Source organism: Hetaerina americana, unplaced genomic scaffold (assembly GCF_022747635.1).
Source record: "Hetaerina americana unplaced genomic scaffold, ioHetAmer1.1.p SCAF_10, whole genome shotgun sequence".
In the NCBI taxonomy this organism is placed as follows: domain Eukaryota; kingdom Metazoa; phylum Arthropoda; class Insecta; order Odonata; family Calopterygidae; genus Hetaerina; species Hetaerina americana.
The window spans coordinates 7437918-7460545 of NW_027286070.1; the positions used below are offsets into that span (position 1 = coordinate 7437918).

The window sequence follows — 22628 nt, forward strand, 5'->3', positions numbered from 1 at the left end:
TTTAAAGGAGGTACGGTTTTTGTTGGATTTCTGAGTGTCCGGGCCATTTTCCACAACGAGTTGTCGTTTCTGGAAAGGTTGGCTATTTTCTCATTCCACTCCTGGGATCTGTGGTTTTGAAGTTCTAGTTTAACAATGTTGGATATTGCGTTGAATTGTGTTTTTAGGTGAGGTGATCTGGTCTTCTGATATAACTTTCTGAGTCTGTTTTTGTCTTTGATCAGGGAGAGAATGTGTTGGGGTAGGGCATGTGAAAGTAGGGGCTGGCTAGGAGTTTGTTTTAGAGAGCGGTCAAGGGACGTGTTTATGTTGGAGGTAAGAAACTGTATACTGGAGTCTATAGATGCGTGAGTCAAGTTTACAACAGGAGGAACTGATGGGAATGCTTCCGATATAATAGTTGAAAATTTTTTCCAGTTATGACCTTTAGCAGGCATAGGAAGGGATAATACCGGTGCAGTTTCAATGGAGTAAATGATTGGAAGATGGTCGGAACAATAATGGTGAATGACTTTAGAGGAGATAATGTAGGGGTAATTGTTTGATATAGCAATGTCTAAGATGTCTGAGGTGTCTACGTTGTTATGTTCAGAAATGTGGGTTGGTTCTGAAGGCGCGTGAATTGTGTAGTCAGAATCAGTAGCGAGTTCAAGAAGGGTCGAGCCTTTAGGATTAGACTTTTTACAGCCCCAGGAGGTGTGTTTACTGTTGAGATGGCCAAAAATGATAGTCGGAAGAGGAGAGTCAAGAATGTGATTGATTGAGTCTATGTCGGTCGATTTGGGTGGAATGTATAAGCTGTATATATTAATTTGTCCAAGTAAAGTGTGTAGGGAAAGGCCTATGATTTCAAGTTTACTCATGGGAGAAGGAAAGTGTGTATGTTTAAGAGAGGACTTAATTAGAATGGCAACTCCACCACCTAGTTTGTGTTTGCTGGCATTTGATGTTCGGTCTAGGCGATAAATGGAGTAACCAGGTGTGAAGAGATGATGATTTGAAGCCAGTTGCGTCTCCGATAGCGTTATGATGTCCGGTTTATGTTTAGATATGAGAAGGTGGAGTTGCTCAAGCTTATTGCGGATTCCATTGCAATTCCAGGCCAGTAACTTAAGATGGGCAATTTGGGCCACATTAACCTTATTTGCAGCCATATTGTGACAATTGCTGAGCTATGGAGGTGAAAGCCTTCATGAAGAATGTACTGCGTTCGTGCGGGGGTGCTTTCGTAATATCGGCTAAGAGCGACACGGTTTGCTGAATAAGCTGAGGCCAATCAAGGTCGGGAGAGGACTCTAAGGTTGGTATTTGGATATGGGGAATATTCCTAGTTTCTAGGCAAAGAGGCGGTGTATGTGGGTTGTTAAGAGAGGTTGTAGGTTGAAAAGGGGAGGAAAGGTAAGAGGTGGATGGTTCAGGGATGTCATTCCGGTTGGTATCTTGGAATTCAGGGGGAGGGGGGATGATGAAGGTTGTAGGAAGTGTGTCATTTGGGTTTAGATCAGGATATGGGGGGAGGGTAACATCTAGAGGCGGAGGTGGTGGACAGATGGGAGGTGTAGCTAACAAAGCGGAGGTTGTAGAGGAAGGTATCGGTACTATTAGGTTATCGATTGAGCATGAAGCCTGTCTTTTGTCCCAGTAATTTTCAGGGGGGGGGCGGGGTAAATTGTAGACGATTGGGTCAGAGTTGGAGCTGAGATACCCAATTTGCTAGCTTTCGCCTCCAGAAATGTGGGGCAGCCTCTGTAAGTTGCGGTATGAGCACCGCCGCAGTTACAGCAGTAGAATGGACTCGAGTCGGCGGTGGAGGCGGCTAGGCGAATAGGTGGTAAATTTTTGGCTGGACGGTCTTCCATTGGAAGGGTGGTATCAGTACAAGGGCTGGTAGGAGCTAGGTTAGAGAATTTGCGTTTTTTAACAACTGTTATCCAGTCAGAAGGAGAGGTGGACCAGCTGTTTCTGTGAATTTGAGGAGGGCACACTGGCAACGGCCGCTTTTGAGGGCTCCCAGAGGGAGTGTTTTAGGTTACAGGCCAAAGCTAGCATCTGATCCATGGACCTCCTGTGGTAGTAACAATTAAGTGACGACGCTGTATCTTTGTCAGCGAACGTCTTTTTTCCTGTGTATGAGGGCGGCCGGCAAAGTTTTCGGCCTCGCCCATAGAAGGAATTACTACTCACATGATATTTTTCTACCATGTGAGCCATTCCAGTCAGCAGTTTGTAGTTAAAAAAACAACCTGGCGGGATTTAAATTGAAGATGTAACTTTTTTGAAAAAATATATTGCCATTTTCATCATCAGGCCGAAAACTTGTTAGATCACCCTCTTAATTGACCATCGCATTCCTTTCTTTCGTCCGCTTAGCGGAGCGCACCTCGACAGACCCTGAGTGGTCTCACATTCGTGCAGAAATCTGCCCCTGCTCGACTCCTCGCCACTTGCCTCCTTCCCCGACTGCGTTTACTTTGAAGGCTGTAATCAAAAATCAGCCGGTTTTGTTGGAAGCCCGCGTTCGTATGCATGTCAATGCCGGGAGCGTTGCTCGCTGCCCCCATGCCTCTCTCTCCTCGTCTCTCCGTGGACCCTCGATTCAAATCATCTCCAAAGGCCCCATCCTCCACCCTGTCCCATTTTATCGTCGAATAGCCTCCCCGCCCCCTCTCTCTTCTTGGCGCATCCCCTCCGTCCTTGCTCCCGCTCCGTGCTATGGCGGGATATTAATTGAAGAATCATTTGTTTCGGAAAACTGGACTCTAAATACCTGGATGTTGCGTGTTACTAAAACCATTTTTCCTCTCTACATCTTTCCTCTCAATTCCAGATACAACTATTCAGAATTCCAATCCCCCAATATGCATTTAATTCATTTTTCATGACTTCACATTTGTCCCACATACCCTCTCTTCTCCCTCGCAACGTGTAAAACTTTCCTTTCCGCCCTTATATTCCGCCTTTATATTCCTTTCCGCCCATTTCACCATTTTCATCGTCCTCCTATCTGCTGTCATCCTCTTACCTAGGTGACCAAGTTTCCGTGCCACACAAAACTACGCTCCATGACAACGTTTCTGATTATCACTTCCGTACTTGTTCACTTGATGTCAAAGGTAAACAGCCGAGTGAAACATTGATTGAACCCTCATTCTTGGGGTCACCGACAGGCGCTCTCGTATTTCTTCCCATTTCTAGTCTCGTTGACTTCACAGCAGGGCGCAACACAGAACAGGCTCGAAGGAGAATGTCGCGTCCTCTCCTCCCTTATTCGCAATCCGTCGCCAGGGTGTGTGCCTCCGATTCCTATCCATATTGACCACTTGATTTGTATTTAAATGTCTTTTGTGAACACGATTAGGGTTTTGATACATGAACCACCAACGCCATAAAAAATAATGCTATACTAAAATGGCATAACAAATTATACTAACTGGTAAGTGCCTCAATCATGGAGGATGCTAACATCCCACTTCAATCACTTATTTACAAGCACTCGTACCCTCAGTGCGTGTTATAAACTTGGCGTATAGGAAAGAAGCAAATGACGTCATCTAAGGACAATCCAAGGCTTTGTCAGGGAAGGAGACCCTTCATTAATCCCGTGATCGCCAAACAACAGATTAGGATGCTTGGTTATTGTTTGTTGTTGTGATAGCAAAGAAAGTTAATCCTTGAAAATATCATTTCCTCAATACGTAATGGGTGCATGTTAGATATGGGGCCATCCTATCTATCCCAATGGTCATTGAATTATTCGAGTTATTTCGTTGTTCGCATTTCCTCTGAGGCAAGAAAGCAATGATTATACTATTGGGCGGCGTTAGCCAATCATTTTGACGGAAGTGCGGCTTTAGGGGATGAAATGCGCGAGGGTTGTTCATTAAAGAGTGGTCATAGATATTTTTAGTTGCGTATTGTATTGGGAAAACATTGTTAATGGTCCTAAGTAATACCTCTGCCGCGTGTGAAATGAAGCTTATCCTCCAAGAGCCCTCACTTACTGCTGCTGCTTTTCCCTTTTTTGATATAATTGTTAGCTTTGTGCCTAATGTGTGTGTATGGCATAGGTTTCATTGATTCGACTCAAGTGTTGCGTCAGCGGCAGCCGTTGCAAGTTGATACATGTTCAGTTCATCTGCGGCAACGATTTCGGCGTACACGAAGATGTATTGAAATTATGCTGTCGGCTTAACTAGTCAACATCCGAGGCCTTTGAAATAATACGCGAGGCTTATTATGGAGATTCTGTTCTGTTAGTATTTATTATTTTTAGTACCCTGCAAGCCACCGCTAGGTTGTGTGGCAGAGGGTGATTCCACACCAGACTAATTTTGACCCGAATATTTTTTTCTCTATTCCTAATATTTTTATCTTTTAACCCTTATCGTTCGTGGAAAAAAATTACATCTTCAGTCTATCTTTTGTTCATTTAATCTCTCTAATTTTATTTACATGATGTCACCTGCCGTAGCACGATGGGGGTAATAATAAATTTTCGATATCACTGCGAAAGAGACATCCTTCCAATTTATGCAAGAGATTTAATCTATTTAACCTTCGTTCCGCGAGTGATCCCCAGCCTTGCTCCTCTAATAATGTTGATACGCTGCTCAGTTTACCTTGAACACGTTATACAAATCTAGCTTCTCCAAGCTGGACGTGATCCAATTCGGCAATCAATCCAACTACATGAGGATCCTTACACCCACGTAGCAGGATATTCTAAATGAAGCCTAACCAGCAAAATATAACATTTCTTTTTAACCTTTCCATCAAATTTTCCCAAATACTCCTCTAATAAATCCTAATTTTTGTTAGCTTGTCCACGTAATCCCCGTATATATTTCGCCCAGCAGATGTGAGTGAGAGCAACGCCGAAATATTTAGTCGAGTCTTCACTTTATATCTTGGCATTCCTGATGCAGCCGGTGTTCGGCTGGGAATTGCTCTTTTTCCAAAAATTCATCGCTTCTTTGATCCAAAAAGTTATCTCGACCCCGTCGTTCGAAATGCGCACCTTGGTGAAGGCAGCGAAGAGGGCTTCGCCGAGAAGAGGACGTTTAGTCTCCATATCTTCTAGTCTCCATAGGTCTTCTTCTGTTGTCCTCAGTCTGGAGGATATCCGACTCAAATTCGCTTTGATTGTTGCTATCCAGGAGATGCTTGGTGAACTGGGAATGCACAATCATTTTCTTTCCGTAATTAAGTTCCACAAAGCCAAGTATGAAATTTGTTGATTCCATAATTTTCGCCATCGAAACTGCGCAGGTGTGCACCCGAGCATTGTCTAAATGGAAGAAAATTTTTTCTTCGCGAAATGATGACGTTTTTTCTAGATTTTTTCGCTCAATCGGTGTAATAATGACGGATAATACTACTCTCCTTTTTTCTACATGTATTGCCGTTAACTTAACTGAGGAAACTGAAGCAATCGGTTTTCCCGAATGTAAATTACGTCCGTGAAACTCGTCGCCATATGCAAACGAAGTGGTTCGTGGGTTGAGATGAGCTGATGAGTGATGAGACTCGAGGAAGAGAACTACTCCGCGGACGAGGAAGGTGTGAGGGCGCGCGAATGGCGGAGGGGACCAAGGTGCTCTCGGCGATGTTGACTTCGGAGGACCTGGGGGGCGCGTTGGCGATTTTTGGATCGAAGGACGACGGGAGAAGTACGTGGAGAGGGGACCCATTCCCTCCCCCCGTTCTTCCAGACGCAGATCGCCTCTCGAGGGGAAGTCGTCAAAAGGCGCGCGCGCACGCGGACAGCATCCCTGAACACCACAACATCCCACCGTGTGTGCACGTGCCAATTGTTCTCGTGGATCCTCCGCTAGAGTGCGCGTGGCCCCGACGAGTACGTCGTTTGGAATGCGCAACCAGTCGCAGGCGGCGAAGAGGGCCTCGCCGAATAGGCACCATTCGCGAGTGGGCCTTTTGTTTCCTCGAACCGCCCTTTCTCGGGAACGTCAAGGAAGGAACCCCCCCACCCTACTCCGACCGCACCTCTCCTACGCTCGCCGGCCGCCGTCCTTGGCGCGAGCGTCGCGTCTCTGTTTACGGGAGTCAGTGTGCAATAGCGATGAGCGCATTCATTTGAATGTTTATTATCCTATACGTTTATTTAAATTGAAACGTATTTTGTGGCCAATTTCGGTTGAAAGATCAAAAAGAGCAAAATTTTGAAAATTGAAAACATTAAATTCCTTTTCCTGAACAGCAAGATTAAAATTCGTAAATTTGCGACTAAATAAGAATTTACTAAAATGTTGCTGTCACTGCAACATATCATTGTACAGGGGTTCATTTGATATATCTCTTTGACATATTGCTTATATTTTTGTATAATCATTTGCTCAGTGGTTTTTATTTTGGTATTTCGCTCATCATTTGCTTCGCATTCGCATCGTCCGTTTGCTTCTGTGTACCCGTATGTGCCCTTATCGCTCTTTTCCATCTCTCATTCCCGCCTTCCTAGTCCTGCTTCGCGGGAAGGATTCGGCGCGTCTCCACCCGAGCGCGACATCATTCGGACGCTCAATAAACCTCGTCGCGTTTCTTCCTTGATGCATTAAATCCGCCCTATCTGTGCGTCTTCTCCTTATTTTCTTGAATCCAGAAAATCTTTCTCGTATATTTCTGTGCGATGTCAATTTAACCTGAGAACTTGGGAAAGTGCATATTTCATTAACGTGGAGATGTCTCTGCGATGTTCTGCTAGCACTTTTGGGTGTCTACTTTGCGTTCTACCCTTAGCTGAATTTAATGGACTTTGTTAATGCATGTAAATCCTGTCGCAAAACTATTTTGAAATTAAGGAAGACTAATTTGAACACTAATGCTGGAGGGCTTGAACAAGAACAGCCAGGATCTACCCATCTAGGAAGTGTTTTAGGTGAAAAATATGGTTTTTTTTTGTCGTCACATTTTGATCCCCACACTTGCTCAACAAAATAAGTCATTATTATTCACTGCTATACTTCAAAGCCCTGCTTATTCTTCAACAGAATAAACAATATTACAATGAACCAATTTTTAACCAATTTAAGAAATGCCAAGTTATGCACTAAAACAGGAGAGAAATGCTAGAGCAGGTGGAACAGCTTATGTATCTCTGAAGTGTTATGGACTGAAATGGTGAAAGTAGTTGGGACATCAAGAAAAGAATTGTGTCAGGCAAGAAGCTTTCACAAGGCATGGAGAATTGATGACAGGGATATTGAGTAAGGATGCTTGCAAATGGCTAGTCAAAACTGTGATATGAAGCGTAGTTATGTATGGCGTGGAAACATGGTCATTGAAGCAGGATGATATGCGTAGATTGGAGGTTATTGAAAGGTGAGTTTGTAGTAGGATAGAAATGGTGAAGTGTAGAGAAGGGAAAACTATCTTATACCCAAAGTATTTTATATCAAAATATTGCCTGGCTGGATCCTTTCCAGCCAGACCTCATGTGTATTAATATGTTCCTGTGTGTGCATGTATGTTTATATATATATATATACATATATATATATATATATATATATATATATATATATATATATATATATATATATATATATATATATATATATATATATATATATATATATATATATATGTACTTCTATATCTCCAAATGAAGACGGAGTGTTCTTCTTTTTTTGTGTTTCTATATTGTGTGTTACTGTGCATTGTACTATATATATATATATATTATATATATATATATATATATATATATATATATATATATATATATATATATATAAAATGTGTGTGTGTGTATATATGTATATTTGTTTCAAACACGAAAACCCACCGTATGGCAAATATATACTCATTCACATGGAAATATATATAAGGAAAAGGCTTAGGAACACAGGAATGGTGTTATCAAGCAAATCACAAGCACAAAAAAGTTTTCTTGACTGGGACTTGAACCACGAATCTTTGACTTACCAGACCGATTGGTACATGCTTGTGGCTACCCATCTGCAGTGACCCCAAGATTACAAATGCATTCTGTCCAAGCTGATGGCATTAAATTTGTAGGATGGAAATGATTGACCATAATCCTCCATGGAAGTAGACGTGCAGCATTAAGCTGGCAATGGAAATTTAACTGGGGAATATAGTTTAACTTTGCAGTTGTTCAATGATGTGCCAAAGAACATTCCATTAATCAGTGCCATTGTTACCTCCTGTGGGTATTGTAGGTATAGTATGAAGTACCCTCGACAGTGGAATGTGATGAAAAGATTTGTGCTGTGAAAAATATTTACAGCGCCATGCTATTCAATTTTGCTGTAAAATTGAAATCAATTCAAGAGAAATTATTATCATTACCCATTAGAAATAATTGACACAAAGGTTATCACATAAGGTTTCTCTGCCCTTAATGTTTATTTACATGATTTGAGAAACATTTTTTTTATTCAAAAATAAATTGCTCATTCTGAAATGCTGTAGTTTTCTGTACAATGGGACAACTACCCGAAGATATGGTTTTGGAATTTGAATGTATGATTGCTTGCAATCTCCTTTTACAATATAAATTAGTAATTGATACCCCAAAAAGGATTTTATAGCTTAAAATTAAGGGGTTGGTGTGTTTAAGAGTTTGAACTAATTTCTTTGTCTTCTTCTGATATTTCAGTATCTGGGATGCGTGGAGGTGTTTGAGTCAAGAGGAATGCAAGTGTGCGAAGAAGCTTTAAAAGTATTAAGGGTTTGTATTTCCATGCCTGGAATTAAAGTGGGCACTTTATGGTGTATGTTTCTGAGATGCATGCTGACTGAGTTTTCACTCTGATCTTTGGTTTTCTCCACAGAACTCAAGGCGACGGCCTGTGAAAGCCATACTATATGTCTCCGGCGATGGACTTAGGGTTGTTGAAGATGAGACTAAGGTTTGGGAAATATTTTTATTCCATATTTATGTAGTTTATTGTGTTGTACATAGGAGAGTTAACTTTACTCCATTCCATATTAAATATTGCACTCAGAGAAATGGATATAGTGTGTGGTTATTACTCATATTTAAAATATGCATATAATCTTTGTGCGATTCATTTAGTGTTTATTCAAAAAATGTGCAGTCCTTTGAGAATGAACGACCATTTTTGAAGGAAGGTAAACAATCAAATTTACCCAGTATTACTCTTATTTTCATAATATTTTACATAGTAGATAGATTAAGAAAGTGAACTAAACTTTTTATATGTAACTATCCATATTCTTAAACAATGAAAACTATTAACCTATTGTGTAGGCCAGTGGCGTTATGTTTGTTTATCTCTACAAGGTTTAAGTCAAGGGTGGGTCATTTAATGAATAAGCAATTGAACTAGAAATATGAACAAGAAACTAAAATGAACTAGCTATGGCATGGCATGAATTTAAAATTCATTGTTGAGCATGAATTATTTACCATCATGTCTCATTTGTTCCCATTCCAAAATATTTCCATTATTTCATAAATTATTGACTTTACATTAGCTGTTCAAAAAAAATGAAATATTTAATTTTAGATGGTGATTATACAGTTGAATATACATTGATTCATGTACAACATATACTGATTGCATTAAATGCTGTTGTTGGCAGTTTTTAATATATACAAAAATGTATAGTATAATTAATTACAAGGAACATATTTTACTGTTGCAAATCATTTCAGTGCTCATAATATTGATAATAATGAAACAATTTAATCATTTCCTGCTTGCTGAGTTCTGTTTAAAAGGAGTTATGTACAAATAATTGTTTGGATGACCATAAGTTAGTATGAAATTTGTTGCCAACTGTATTGAATGTTTTCAACAAATGAATTTGAGCATTAATATTTGTAATGAGGGTCTATATTTTTATGTCTCAGTGACTTAAGGTCATCATAAATGTTTTTGGAGGAAGTGAGATGCTTATACTACCCTAGCATAGAGTCAACAAAGTGCAGATACTTTTATTTTGAAATGCTCCTCATGTTAAGGATTTCAGTTTTTTGATGCATGAAGAATGATATCATCATGTATCCATTAAACAGATAATTTCATAGACTGATTTTCAGTTGTGATTTAATTCTCTTAAATTGGATAAAAAGGAGAGCACTTGATGAATTCTAGTTGAAGAGGCATTGAGCATGGCGGGATGATTGAAACTTAAATCCATCAAAGAAAACATTGACTGTAAATGTTTATTTCAGGAAGTATTTGTTTTCTCATCCAGTAATGGAAGAAATCCTTAAAGTGACTCTGGGAATTTTTTAATTTGTAGTTTTCCCTTGTGTGAAAATTATAAAACCAATAATAGCAAATTCCTTTTAATCCTCAGGGTCTCATAGTGGATCAGACCATTGAGAAGGTGTCATTCTGTGCTCCTGACAGAAATCATGAGAAAGGTTTTTCATACATATGTCGGGATGGTACCACAAGAAGATGGATGTGCCATGGATTTTTGGCCTTGAAAGAATCTGTAAGTGAAGTTGATGCTTGTTAGTTCTCCAGACTCTTTGTTGAGGTCTTGGTGCTGGCAAACATTGAGACTGGAAGGTGTAGTGGAGGGTGCCTTAATTTTCCCAACTATCCCTTCTCACCCTTATCTGTTGCGTCCCTTGGCAGGGGGAGAGGCTGAGTCATGCTGTGGGCTGTGCATTTGCGGCATGTCTTGAGAGGAAGCAGAAGCGGGACAAGGAGTGTGGTGTCACGATGACCTTTGATCACAAGAATTCCACCTTCACTCGTACGGGCAGCTTTCGGCAAGCATCGATCACGGAGAGGCTGCAAGATCCTCAAGATTTTAAGCCTGGAGGTATGGCGGGAGTGAGGGAGGCATATTGTGTCCCCCCCCATGCTGCCTCTTTGGCACTTCCCTCTCACACCAGAGTGGCTCCTGGGTCATAGATAGATAACATCTTTATTTTGGGGCAAGATTGGGAGGAGGGGGGCTAGCAGCAATATGCATGTGCATCCAGGGGAATGCATAAGGGCAACAGACTGGCTGCATTTTAATATTGCCTCTGTTGACCATTGGAATTGAGTTTTTTAGAGATTTTAGGGAAATGCCATGGTTCTCTCCGCATAATGGTATGCTGGGACCTCTGTTACAGCACACATTTTTGTTGAAGGAGTTTTAGGAGTTTTTCACTGAAAAAATACTCATGTTTAGTTTGCTTTTTTTCTATTTTAAATTAAATACTCTTTGAGGTGAAAAGTCCCCAAATGCCTTCATTATTTCTTTCCTTGTCCTTTTTCTGGAAATATTCCTTCCCTCTTTGAATTTTCAGAGGCAGGCATCCTAAGATAGCTTTCCTAGACTTTAAGGTTCAGTAAGGAAATATGAATATCAGGGTGGTAATAATTAGGGTTAAAAGCATAGAAAATATTTAATTTGATAGTTATTAGGCTGAAATGATGTTGTTGTATGTTAGTTACTAATGGCAGTGTGCTTTGAATCAATGTCCTCTCTTTCATTTTTTGAAATTGCTATATTTTGCAATTTTTGAGGCTTACATGAAACCAAAGTGAATTTTTAACTCTTAAAAGGACGAGTGTCCAGGATGTCAGAATGTTTGTACCAAGGGGCCAGATTCTAATCACAGTAATTCCTCTTCAACTTCACCCAATCTGTGTAATTTTTTGGGTGTCACATTTTGCTGGGAAACTGTCAGGGACACAGGGAAAGGCTTAGGGAATAGACCCAGCTTAGCGTAATACCCAAGTTAATGTGCTAATTTTGCGTGCCTTGTTGGGCTTAGTGCAAGCCAACCTTCAGGTTGATTACTTTTGTTTTGTGTTTATAATTCTGTACAATAATGTTATTTGTGTTTATATACATTCCTGCAATCTTTAAAATTTAACCATTTGAAGTGTGTTAACATTTTTAAAACCTTTTTTTTTTTTGCTTAACATGGTTAACTCAGAGAAAAAAAGGAGTTGGTAGTTCAGAAGTCATTATGCTTATTTGAAGCAAAGGTAATTAGCAGCTCAGAGGCTACAATTTTGTTCATAGATCAAGTTGTGTAAAAAAGGTTAAGAACATTGTCCTAATTCTGTTGTTATCCAACAATGATAAAATTTTGAGTGGCTTATAATGCTGTATTGTGCACATGGACATAAAATGATTTTCTTTCTATCATGTGCCATTTGGTGCTCACAGGTGGAGAAATAATGCCGCAATCAAAACCAACAGTCCACAATCCATTCGCCATTGAGCGTCCCCATGCCACACCAACCATGCTTCAGCGGCAAGGGTCCTTCCGTGGATTTCAGCAGTTGAACCATGCATCGCCCTTCAAGCGACAGCTCTCCCTGCGCATCTCGGACCTCCCATCAACGCTTGAGAGGCAGCGCTCTCTCAGCCTCGAAGGAAATGACCTCCGAGCCCCCATCAAAGCACCTGGTGAGTGGACAGACCATGCACAATTGCACTGAGTAGGAAACTCATAAAAAAACATATTGGTTGCTCGACCTGTGCAGAAACTCACTGCAGGAAAGATTTGAGAGTAGAGAGCTAATCTGATTGGACATTTACATTTGGGGTGCATTGAGAACACTTGTCACATTCACATTCCTCAGGGATCCAATCATTAATTTCATGTATAGCCACTGCTGTTTCTTATTCCCTGTGCTCATCATTAAATTTTAGATTTTAGGAATAGAGCCGTTGATAATACAATAGGCATCATCCTACACCATTGTTGCAATTTTTATCTTCTGATGGTTAATTATTTTCTGCTCTCAGTACATTACATATATCATAAGAATATTTTTAGCTTCCTCCAGTTTATGACCCAGTAGTTCTTTTGTTAACACTATTTCAGAGTAGCATTTAATATTTATATCTTAAATTAAATGTTTCCTGAGGCTAATAAGTACATAATTTTAAACACCATTCCATCATTCTCTTGTTTTTTTTTTTGACATCTGCTTGTGCTTGGGAAAAATCAGCCATTTTTATTGATATATGAAAGAAACTTTCCATGAGTGTCAGTTTGATGCTCCCTGTGCCAAAAAATACAATGGTGGTGGAATGTCTTTGTTTTCGGTGCCTTTCCTTGGAGAAGATGTTTTTTAATGCAATCCCACATTAGGCATTTGCATGTGAATTCCAAGAGGATTGGTACAATGACAAACACCACTCTTGATATATGTTGTACTACTAATGAGTATGTATTTGCACATTGATTATTTTGAATTGGCATTCCTTTTTATGAAGATATATTGAGCTCAATAATTATCAATGCTAGCAAAAAACAACATGTTTTGACTTCTCCTGTTAAATTTTATGGTAGACCTCAAGAAGTGATGTTGATGCCTTCCCTCGAATAAAATTCCTTTGAGCCAAGTTCACAATTTCACAGTGCCAAGCATTTTTCATCATTAATAATTTCTAAAATTAGAGAATATGTGTGCCCTCGTTAAAAGCAGTAAAGCTATAGACATTAATTATATCTGATTCTACACCTGAAAAATGTATGTGCGGGCACTGAAAATTATTTCACCATTTTACAGATAATAATTTGGAGAAATCGCTGATAAAAATGTGCAAATGCACTCAGTATCTATGTACACTCACAATAGGCAACTGTTTCATTCCATTTGTCTCCTGCTTCTTTCACTAATTTTTGGAGGAGGACGTTGATGAGTTTAGACTGAGTGATGTGACTTCTAATTTACTAATGTTGTTGAAGGTGCAGGAATTTTAACTGGAATACTTAAAATTTTTAAGTACAAAAATTGTGGTTATGTTTGCCTTTTCTGAGATTGAGATGATGAATCAAATTTAGGGGCATTGGTTTGTCTGATGACAATGTCCATGCAACTTTTATTGCCCTCCCATTACATTGACACCATTATTGTAAAGACATTGTCCTAATAATATTTTATTTTTATTAAGCTAATGACTGATTTCAAATTTTTACTATTACTCATACTTCTAGATTACAGTTTTCATGATTATAAAATGAGTCATTGATATGCATTCTCAAATTGCTTCTGGCCATGACATTTTCGAGTAGAATGTTTGTCATGCATAGTGTGGCCCTTTGGCCTTGCATCTATACCAATGGTATGCTGTGGGGCCTTGCTGAGTAATTTAGCTGTAAAACGTATAGTAGTTGCCAGTATTTTCATTTGGGCCCTGGTTGCCATATGCCTTTCTCATGAATTAAATAATGATTCCAATGAACATTGTTTGTTTCCACTCCCCAGCTTGCCTGCCCCTTGGCAGGACAGGTAAGAGACATGGCAAGTCTCATTGATTTATTAATATTTGTCTGTGTTTGCATGGCTTGACCCAATCGGGTATGTGTGTCCCTCCATGTTTATGAAACTCTGCATGGGATCTTTCTATGCATTCCATCCACACTCATTTCTCAGGATCTCCACAAAAATGGGTTGTAAACAGTGAAATCCTGCTTTGGTATTCTTGAATGTGACACCTTTCTGCACAAGTGCAATAATCCTATGAGGCCACTGAATGTTTTAGAAAGGTACTGAAGTTGACTAAAGTTTCATGGATGGCATGGCCAAAGATCAGGGTATTAATATATTAATAATAAAATTGAAATTCTGGTGGGTTGTGAGAAGTGAACCACCAACTTGTTGATCCAATGAATGTAGAGAGCTTCTGTGGTATAAAAAGTGTTGAAGTACAATGCCAATCCAAAAATATTGGCATGTAACATTTAAACGTATTACCTGTATCCCAACTCGGGCAGAACTGAAGTTAGCGAGGGATCACCCTTTATTATTTTTCCTGGCATCGAGTAAATAGCTATGCGTTGAAGCATCTATCTCCTGGAGATCGCTGAGGGATTTCACTGTTTATCTACCTACTCAATGTACAAATTGTTGCTTTTATTCTTCTCACTTTTGATGTTTACTTCAGCTTCAGTTAATTGTGCTTTTGATGTCCATGATATCTGTAGGAATTACTAATTTGTAAGAGTCAAAAAGATAGCCTTGATTTTCAATAATGAATTTTCTGTGCTTTGTTCTCACATTGGATTAAGTAATTTGATGTGGAATAACCAAATAATATTTTCATATCACATCCAAATTATTTGGATTTCAGACAAACAGGCCATGTGATTGCAATGGGATCGGTCAAATATGTGTATTTCATTGTTTCTAAAGTTTTGGAAAATCAAATCATGTGTCACCTTGCTGCCCCAGAACTGAAAGATTTACCTGGTTACCTTCAAGTGTGTTGGTTGAAATGACTTACACCAACTTTATAAAGATTTTGGAAGTTCAGTATCATAATAGATGAGAAAGAGGCAATTCTGGATGGATTTACATAGCTGCTAAGTAATCCAATTCCAAAAATTTTAAAGTGTAACCATGAACATGAAGTGGGTTTGAAAACTGACATTAGGCTTATAATTGATCTCATTGAGATAACTCATTCTCTTTGTAATTATCACATGACAACTATCCAAAATATGTTGAGATTTTGAATACTTTGGCATTCTTCACTACATTGCCTTGCAGAATATTCTCCTTAGTTTAACCATCATTGCCAAGGTAATTACATAATGTGATAAAATATTTCTGACCTTTTTTGCCGTTTGAATACATATTCATCATTTGGTGCTATCAGTTGAGCTCTTAATGTAATTTAAATTTTAGTTGTTTATAGGAATGTCTACTTATCATGCAATGAATTCTATGTTAATGATCAGTGCTAAATTTCAGTTTGGTCATTAAAATTGAATTAAAGCTTGATATTTGTGGATATTAATATTTCTGTTTAGTAAAAATAGAAAAAAGTTTGAATCTATAACATAGTAAGTACTATGGTATGGCAAGTTCTTACTTTCATGCCTAATAAGCAGAGGCTGTGCCCTGTATTGAATAATAAGAAACATTGCCTCAGTTTGCACCAAAGTAATTTTAATTGTAACTAATGAAATGCTGGGTATTGGAAGATTTTTGTTAAATATGAAACTAATTGTGTCATTTTTCAAAATAGGTGAATATTCATGTAAAATTGATTTCAATTCTGAAGAAGTTTGTATTAATTTTGTGGTAGAGCTAAATGTTGGAAACACTCTAAGTAAAATGGGGAATGGTCCTGGGTTTTTTTCCCATTAACTCTTTGATACACTGTTGGTGAGTTAGGATTTATGCTGCTCCTCACTATTATACGTATACCAGCATTTACGCATCAGAATAGGGTAGAGGTCAGGCATTTTCAAATCTATATTTTTCCATTAATTTGCACAGCTTAATGATTAAGTTATTTTTATACTTTTGGCAAACACCATTTCTGCTTATTACCAGCATTCCACTATCTTTGTGCAAAAAATAAACTAAATTTAACCAAAGGGAATTTTCTGTATTAATAATTTGACTTAAAATATGATCACATAAAATCATCGAATGTAGTGGCCGTCAAAGTGTCTGGCATGGACATTCTTTCCTCTTATCAATTGGTGTGTGTCTGTGTGTTTATTTTTGTCAAAATGGGTCAATCATTTAATTAAATAAACTTTTAGATGCTTTAAACTTACAACTTTCAATGTTGTTAGAAAACAGTGCTTTGCTAATGATAAATACTCATGTTTTTGTCACTAAATGAAGGGGATATGGAAATAATGAAAAGAAAAATTACAGAATTACCTACTAATGTGGTGGATATGTGTGTATTCTCATTTAAATTTGGGATTTTGGTTTTTAGTGCACTCTCACACTTGAAACCTGATTGCATTTGATCACTAAAGTCACCTCAAGTTAACTTTTTCATGATTGTTGCTGGTGAGGGATTTGTTAGTGGAGTGTTGCCATCCTTTATTTCCAGCAAGCCCACAACCGCCTCCCAGGACGCAGAGGAACCGGCTCCACTCGCTCCCGAATGCAGTCAACAGTGAGTGTCCCCCTTGTGTGTTTTTGTTTCCCCCCATGATGGCTTTATTGGGTCTTCACAGTGGGTGTCCAGGCGATATAGACTGTGGCATTTTGCATGATCTTTTTGTCTCTACTGCACATCACCCTCTAATTGGATTTGAAATAGTTTAGTTTGTCTCTCCCCTCCCCCTCTGTTAAGTCACTCTGGTCACCAAACCTTCACATAAATTAGTATCACAAACCGGGAATTAGCTGGTCACAGCATGTGTATAGCACCTGCACAATTCTGAAATATATATATATGTATATATATTTATATATATATATATATATATATTTATATATATATATATATTTATATATATATATATATTTATATATATATATATATTTATATATTTAAATAATTTATTAATTTTTTTGCTTACCACGCCTCTTTACTAATGCACCCATTGTTTGTTGAAGGAGAAGGTACACATCGCTTCATCTCAGACACATCTGCACAACATAACGCAATACAATAATGACCATTCTGGAAGACATTTGATGTAGCACAACTATCTCTCTCATTCTTCCTCTGTACTTGAGCCTAATGGTGTGTAACACTCTTCCCATGAATTGCCAATGAATCATGGAGAATTAAAATGAGAGAGTTGAATAATCTTATTTTTTTAATACATCCCTTAGTATATACTACCCTTTCAGTGTAACATTAATTGAATGGGGAGATTGTAGTCATATATAAATATCCTATGCCTAAGTAAAGTGAAATTAAATGTGGAATTTAGACAAAAACTGAAATTGTTGTTCAATGCTGGTGATATGTTGTTTGGTTCATTTTATCATATGCATACAATAGCACTCAATTGTCGTCTAAAGAAATTCAGTTATTTGTAGGGTGAGTATTTTTGAATGTTCAACATTCATGGGAGGGTGTTCTGTTGAATATTAAAAGAATAATCTCCATGAGACTTCTTTGAGACTTCCTGCTAATTTTTGGTTTGAATCTTTCCATTTTGATGCACTCAGTTCAACTATTTTGTCTCAGCCTCTATTAAACTTTCTTTAATGAATGAATTACACTGGCGATTATAGGAGAAATGATCATACATTTTCCTTCACTTTAGTAATTTTACAAAGTTAAATTTTAGCTTATTTTGTTTGCTCAATCTGTGTGGTTCAAGTTTCATTGATTTAATTGAAGTATTCCATCAGTGGTAGCTATTGCAAGTATCTGCGGGCCGTTCAATCCCCCCTTAGTAAATCCAAGAGATGGTGTTTATAGTATCAGAAAAGGTTTGCGAAAACTTTCTGCATTTTTTAAATCATGCCATGCATACATCTTGGTGTTCAGTCATGGGATAAACAGAGATTTGCTTCAATGTGGTATGGTGTATAGCTTAATAGTTACCTGATGGACAAATCGTAGCAATATGTATTCTGTACATATTTGATGCATATGTTGAATAATGGCACTTGATTTATATTCTCTTTTTGATGGTTTTGTGGAAGTTGATTTGCTGGTTACCATGGGTAGCAAAGTCTTGTTGATTAGCAGGTGTGATTGCTGCATAAGACTTTGAAGAAATTAGCAGAAGTGAAAAGTCTTCTTTTCTCTGGCTCTGAATAATCAAAGCTGTATTGGTAAACTAGGGGAAGGCAAGTAGGGGTGAAATGAGGAGGGGTGGTGATGGTTGTGCCAATGAGTGGCAAGTGGGAAGGATCTGGGGGGTGAATAGGTCGGGGAGGCTTGGCTATATTGTATTAATGTCACCTGATTATGTTGCCTTGCGGAGAAACCATGGTTGTAAAAAATTAAATTCTAGTGGCATCTGCCAAGTCAGTCTTCCTTCATTTACCCCTAAATGGATTACTATTGGCATATTGTCATATTCTGATGATTTCTGGTTTCTTGATATTGGGTGATGGCCCAAGATGGATTGTGGCAGTGTGGAAGAGGGCAGAGGTATCAACAGCATCCCCTTTCATTCATTCTGTCTGACTTTCTATCATTGACACTTCTGTGTCAAGACACATCATGATAGTGCATCCATCTCTATACTAAAGTGGTGTGATAATTCATCAACTCTCACTATTACTATGATTTACTGACCTAAGTGCTTAATAATTCTGCATAAACAAGACATCGTGTGAAGATCATAACACATTCGCACCTCCTGCCATAGTCTTTTCTCCATCTAGCATCTAAACCTTACGAGGATGTCATCTGTGTCCCAGGCATACAACCATATCATCTCTTGAAGCTCCTCAAAATATGAATGGGTATGAGCGAAAAAGGCTCCTTTTGGTTGAACTTTGAGAAATTGCATTAAATACTGGGGAAATTGATTCTATAGTAGTTTCTAAGCCAGTATACATGTTCAGATATAGTGAGAGATACACTTATACATTGATGTGTGATCTCCATGTCAGTGTGTTTGTGTACATATTCTCAGTGTGTGGGAGAAGTTTCTGAGTAGTGCATCATTCATTTAATCTCACTATCATAAATAGGTGCAGGATGATCACTAGTTGAATGCCAATTTAATTCACTTTAGGACCAGCTTTCTGAGATTCCCCTTAATTGGAGCAGTGTCCCCATACCTATGCTTGACTCCTAGGGAGTCTATAAGGTTACTCACCTCCTCTGAACAGAATAATCACTTAAATCAAAAATAGAAATGATAGATAATTTAGCTGTAATTGAATTCTGCAATTGATTACCTCCATCCCTTGATAACCCCTGGAAATAATTATTGCTATTTTTGTTAAAGCATATAGCGTTATCACGTTTATCTTAATTCATTGCTTAAAATATGTGCACCTAAATTCTAAGTTGTATATTACATTTGAATGACTCTTCCTATGATAGGGAATTTAGATTCATTGAATGGATTGGCAATACACACATCTTAATGCACTATTGGAAGATATCTTTTATATTCTCATTTATCCATTTAATTTTACTTTCCATATCCCTCCATGATAAATAAAATGTCAGTTGAGGGGAATTGCTGATGGTCAATCTGTGGCCACCATCTGAAGAGGGAGTGCTTTCGTACATGTTCAAGGATGATCATATTTTTCACTCCAGTACTTGGATATTATTATCCATTACTGTATGAAAGTTGGTTGAAGAATGTACAGTAGAGCAGGATGCACCTGCTGTGGCCAATTGAAAATGTCCTATAAACATATTGTGACGTGCAATGATTTTAGAAAGCTGGTTGTAAATCCAGGTGTACCAAGTATGAAATAAAATGCCAACATTCCACATGTTTAATCTAACTATTTCTTTAAGCTGGTTTTTTGATCTTGAATAGTCTGTTTACACTTTAATTAAAAGAATTATTAAGTTAAAATTAATGTCATGGGTGTTGTTTATATTATTGGCTTTATGCCCATAGAAATAGGATCACAAGATGCAATTGCACCAAAACCATTGCTTTAGTATACAGTGGGATCTTTGTATAATGAGTGTGGCACATGATGAGAATTTTGAGGGAACAAGTGATGTCCAAAGTGCAGTTTATTGACTTATGTTTCAAATTAAATTTGATAATAGCTGGAACAACATTTTCATTCAATGTGGTTGCTTGATATTACAGGTGTTGTACACCATTGTGTAAAATCTTTGCCACATACTCTGTGTTGGTACAACCATCCTGAAAGCTATCGGAATTAGCTAATAAATGATTATATATATAATGGTATTGGTAATCATCAGTGCTTGGTATAGCAATTTTCTATCTAGTTCTTGTGAGTACTCTTTCATGATGATTCCAATGTAATTCATACTTACCAATGGGACTGAAGGGAAGATATGTGACAGACAATTTCAAAAAAAACTGTCCAGCGTTTAACTGAAAATGCATCACAGATTCTGTTTGTGAATAAAAAGTCTCAGCTTTCATTATTGAAACAGACAACTGATATTATTCACCACCAAATTATGTAACAGTATTGTAATGTAAACTTTTGTCAGATTTAAATGAAACCCCATCAGTTAAACATGCACAATGATGAGGTAGATATAATTAAGTTATTGTAAATTATAGATCTGAGTGAACATAATCATGTGGTCTTCACTCGTTTTCAAGTGAGTCCAATCCCTGAAGCATCACCAGTCAGTGACAAGGCAGATCCAGTGACAGCAATGTGTCAACAGTTGACCCAAGGACTCTCTTTGCTTTCCTCAGATGATGACCCTTTCCTTTCACAGCCTAATGGCCAGGTTTGTGTTTTCTATATACTATGGGAATATTATGTAGTATAATTTTATACATATCATTACATGTTTGTGTGTATTTTAACTCAGATCTCAATGTAGAACTTAGGCCTTATGCGTAATATTTATCTCCAGAGATCATAAATGTTTTGTTTTTTTTTTCGATGCAGTTTTACAGTAGAATTGAAACGTGCTGCTATTTTTGGATTATTAAGCAAATAATTTTTGGAATTATTTCCATCATTGAATAGACACAAAAACATGCACAAAACAATTTCAATATCCCTTTGTGCCAATGCAATGTTTTGGCAATGTAAATATGAAATTTCAGTAGTATTGCTTTAAACAGAGATGGGTAAAATCCATAAACTTATTATATTCTCTAATAAACAAATGGTAATTGGACAAATATCATTTAGTTTTTGTGTTACTTTTCATATTCCTTATGGCTCTGTGTTATCAGTTACAGGTTGCTCCAACAATCCTGAGTAACCAGTCTGCAATGGCTGTCATGGCCACTCCACCTTCATCCACTGGTATAATGTTTGCTAATTCCATAAATCACAATTCTCCAGGTTAGCATTATTTTACTGCCTTATATATGTGCATTTCCTAGCAAACTTACATGCATATTGCATGAATGGTAAATAAATGCCCTAGCTGTTATCTTATAGTGGACAATATAAATATTATGGAATTTCAGAAGTCAATGTGGGTGCAATTGGAAATGTTAGAGATGTGAATAATAGTTCATTTGTTAAGGATGCTGTTTTGCAAATTAAGTGAATGTTAGGTTGTCATTTGGTAGTAATTGTTCAGTTAAAGAAAATGGAATAAATCAGGTTCTTTGTTAATTTAGAAACTGTACACCCTTCTGTGTGTAGGCCTTATCCCTCATATTGTTTCGTCATTGTCTCTTATGTACTTTTATCCCATACTTCAGCAAACCAACTTCAAAGTCTTATGTATTGCTGTGAATCTGGACATTACCAGTACCACTGAAATCTCTGAATCTACTGTTTTATAATGAAGTGCTTGAAAATCACTATATTTCTGTTTCTTTTAATGAGTTTCCAAAGAGAATGGTCATCTTAGTGGCCTTCCTTACATATGTACGGATCTTTGTAATTTACTTTTTGTTATTAGTTTTCGTAAAATTAAATTAAGAATTAGAGGTGATACCTTTGAAATATGCAATAAACAATGATAAAACTAGTTCTAATGGATGGCATATTTTAATATATAATTTTCTCAACATAGACATGAGTTAATTATACTTGAGTATGATGATGTACGATGAGTATGTAAGAGTTGTATACTCAAATGTCGTATGATTATTTGAGATTTTTCATTTATATTTATGTTCTCTTCCATGAGCTATTGGAATACTATAGAACCACATCTTTGAGAAGTCATTAGTTAAATGAATGGCGTTAGGGGAGAAATTTTGAAAGGGTATAGCATACTGCTGGTGATGGGATCCACATGTACCAAGGATTGTATAACAGCCTTTTGATTTGCCTTCCCATCCTCTTCCCATGGCTCAAAGTAATGTTGTACACCTTGACCAA

General features: G+C 37.7%; 1 protein-coding gene across 9 annotated transcripts in view; it reads left to right on the plus strand.

Moving 5' to 3' along the window:
• Positions 1-22628, plus strand: part of numb (NUMB endocytic adaptor protein) — a 419433-nt gene that overhangs the window by 392127 nt on the left and 4678 nt on the right. For 5 of the 9 annotated variants that reach the window (XM_071598371.1, XM_071598372.1, XM_071598365.1 and 2 more), the window contains 9 exons: positions 8639-8710; positions 8814-8891; positions 10312-10452; positions 10599-10788; positions 12136-12378; positions 14190-14213; positions 16783-16848; positions 20930-21063; positions 21521-21632. In XM_071598371.1, the coding sequence (XP_071454472.1) occupies positions 8639-8710; positions 8814-8891; positions 10312-10452; positions 10599-10788; positions 12136-12378; positions 14190-14213; positions 16783-16848; positions 20930-21063; positions 21521-21632 (1060 nt within the window). The remainder of the gene's footprint in view (positions 1-8638; positions 8711-8813; positions 8892-10311; positions 10453-10598; positions 10789-12135; positions 12379-14189; positions 14214-16782; positions 16849-20929; positions 21064-21520; positions 21633-22628) is intronic. The other 4 variants (XM_071598366.1, XM_071598367.1, XM_071598368.1 and 1 more) reach the window with 4 other exon arrangements.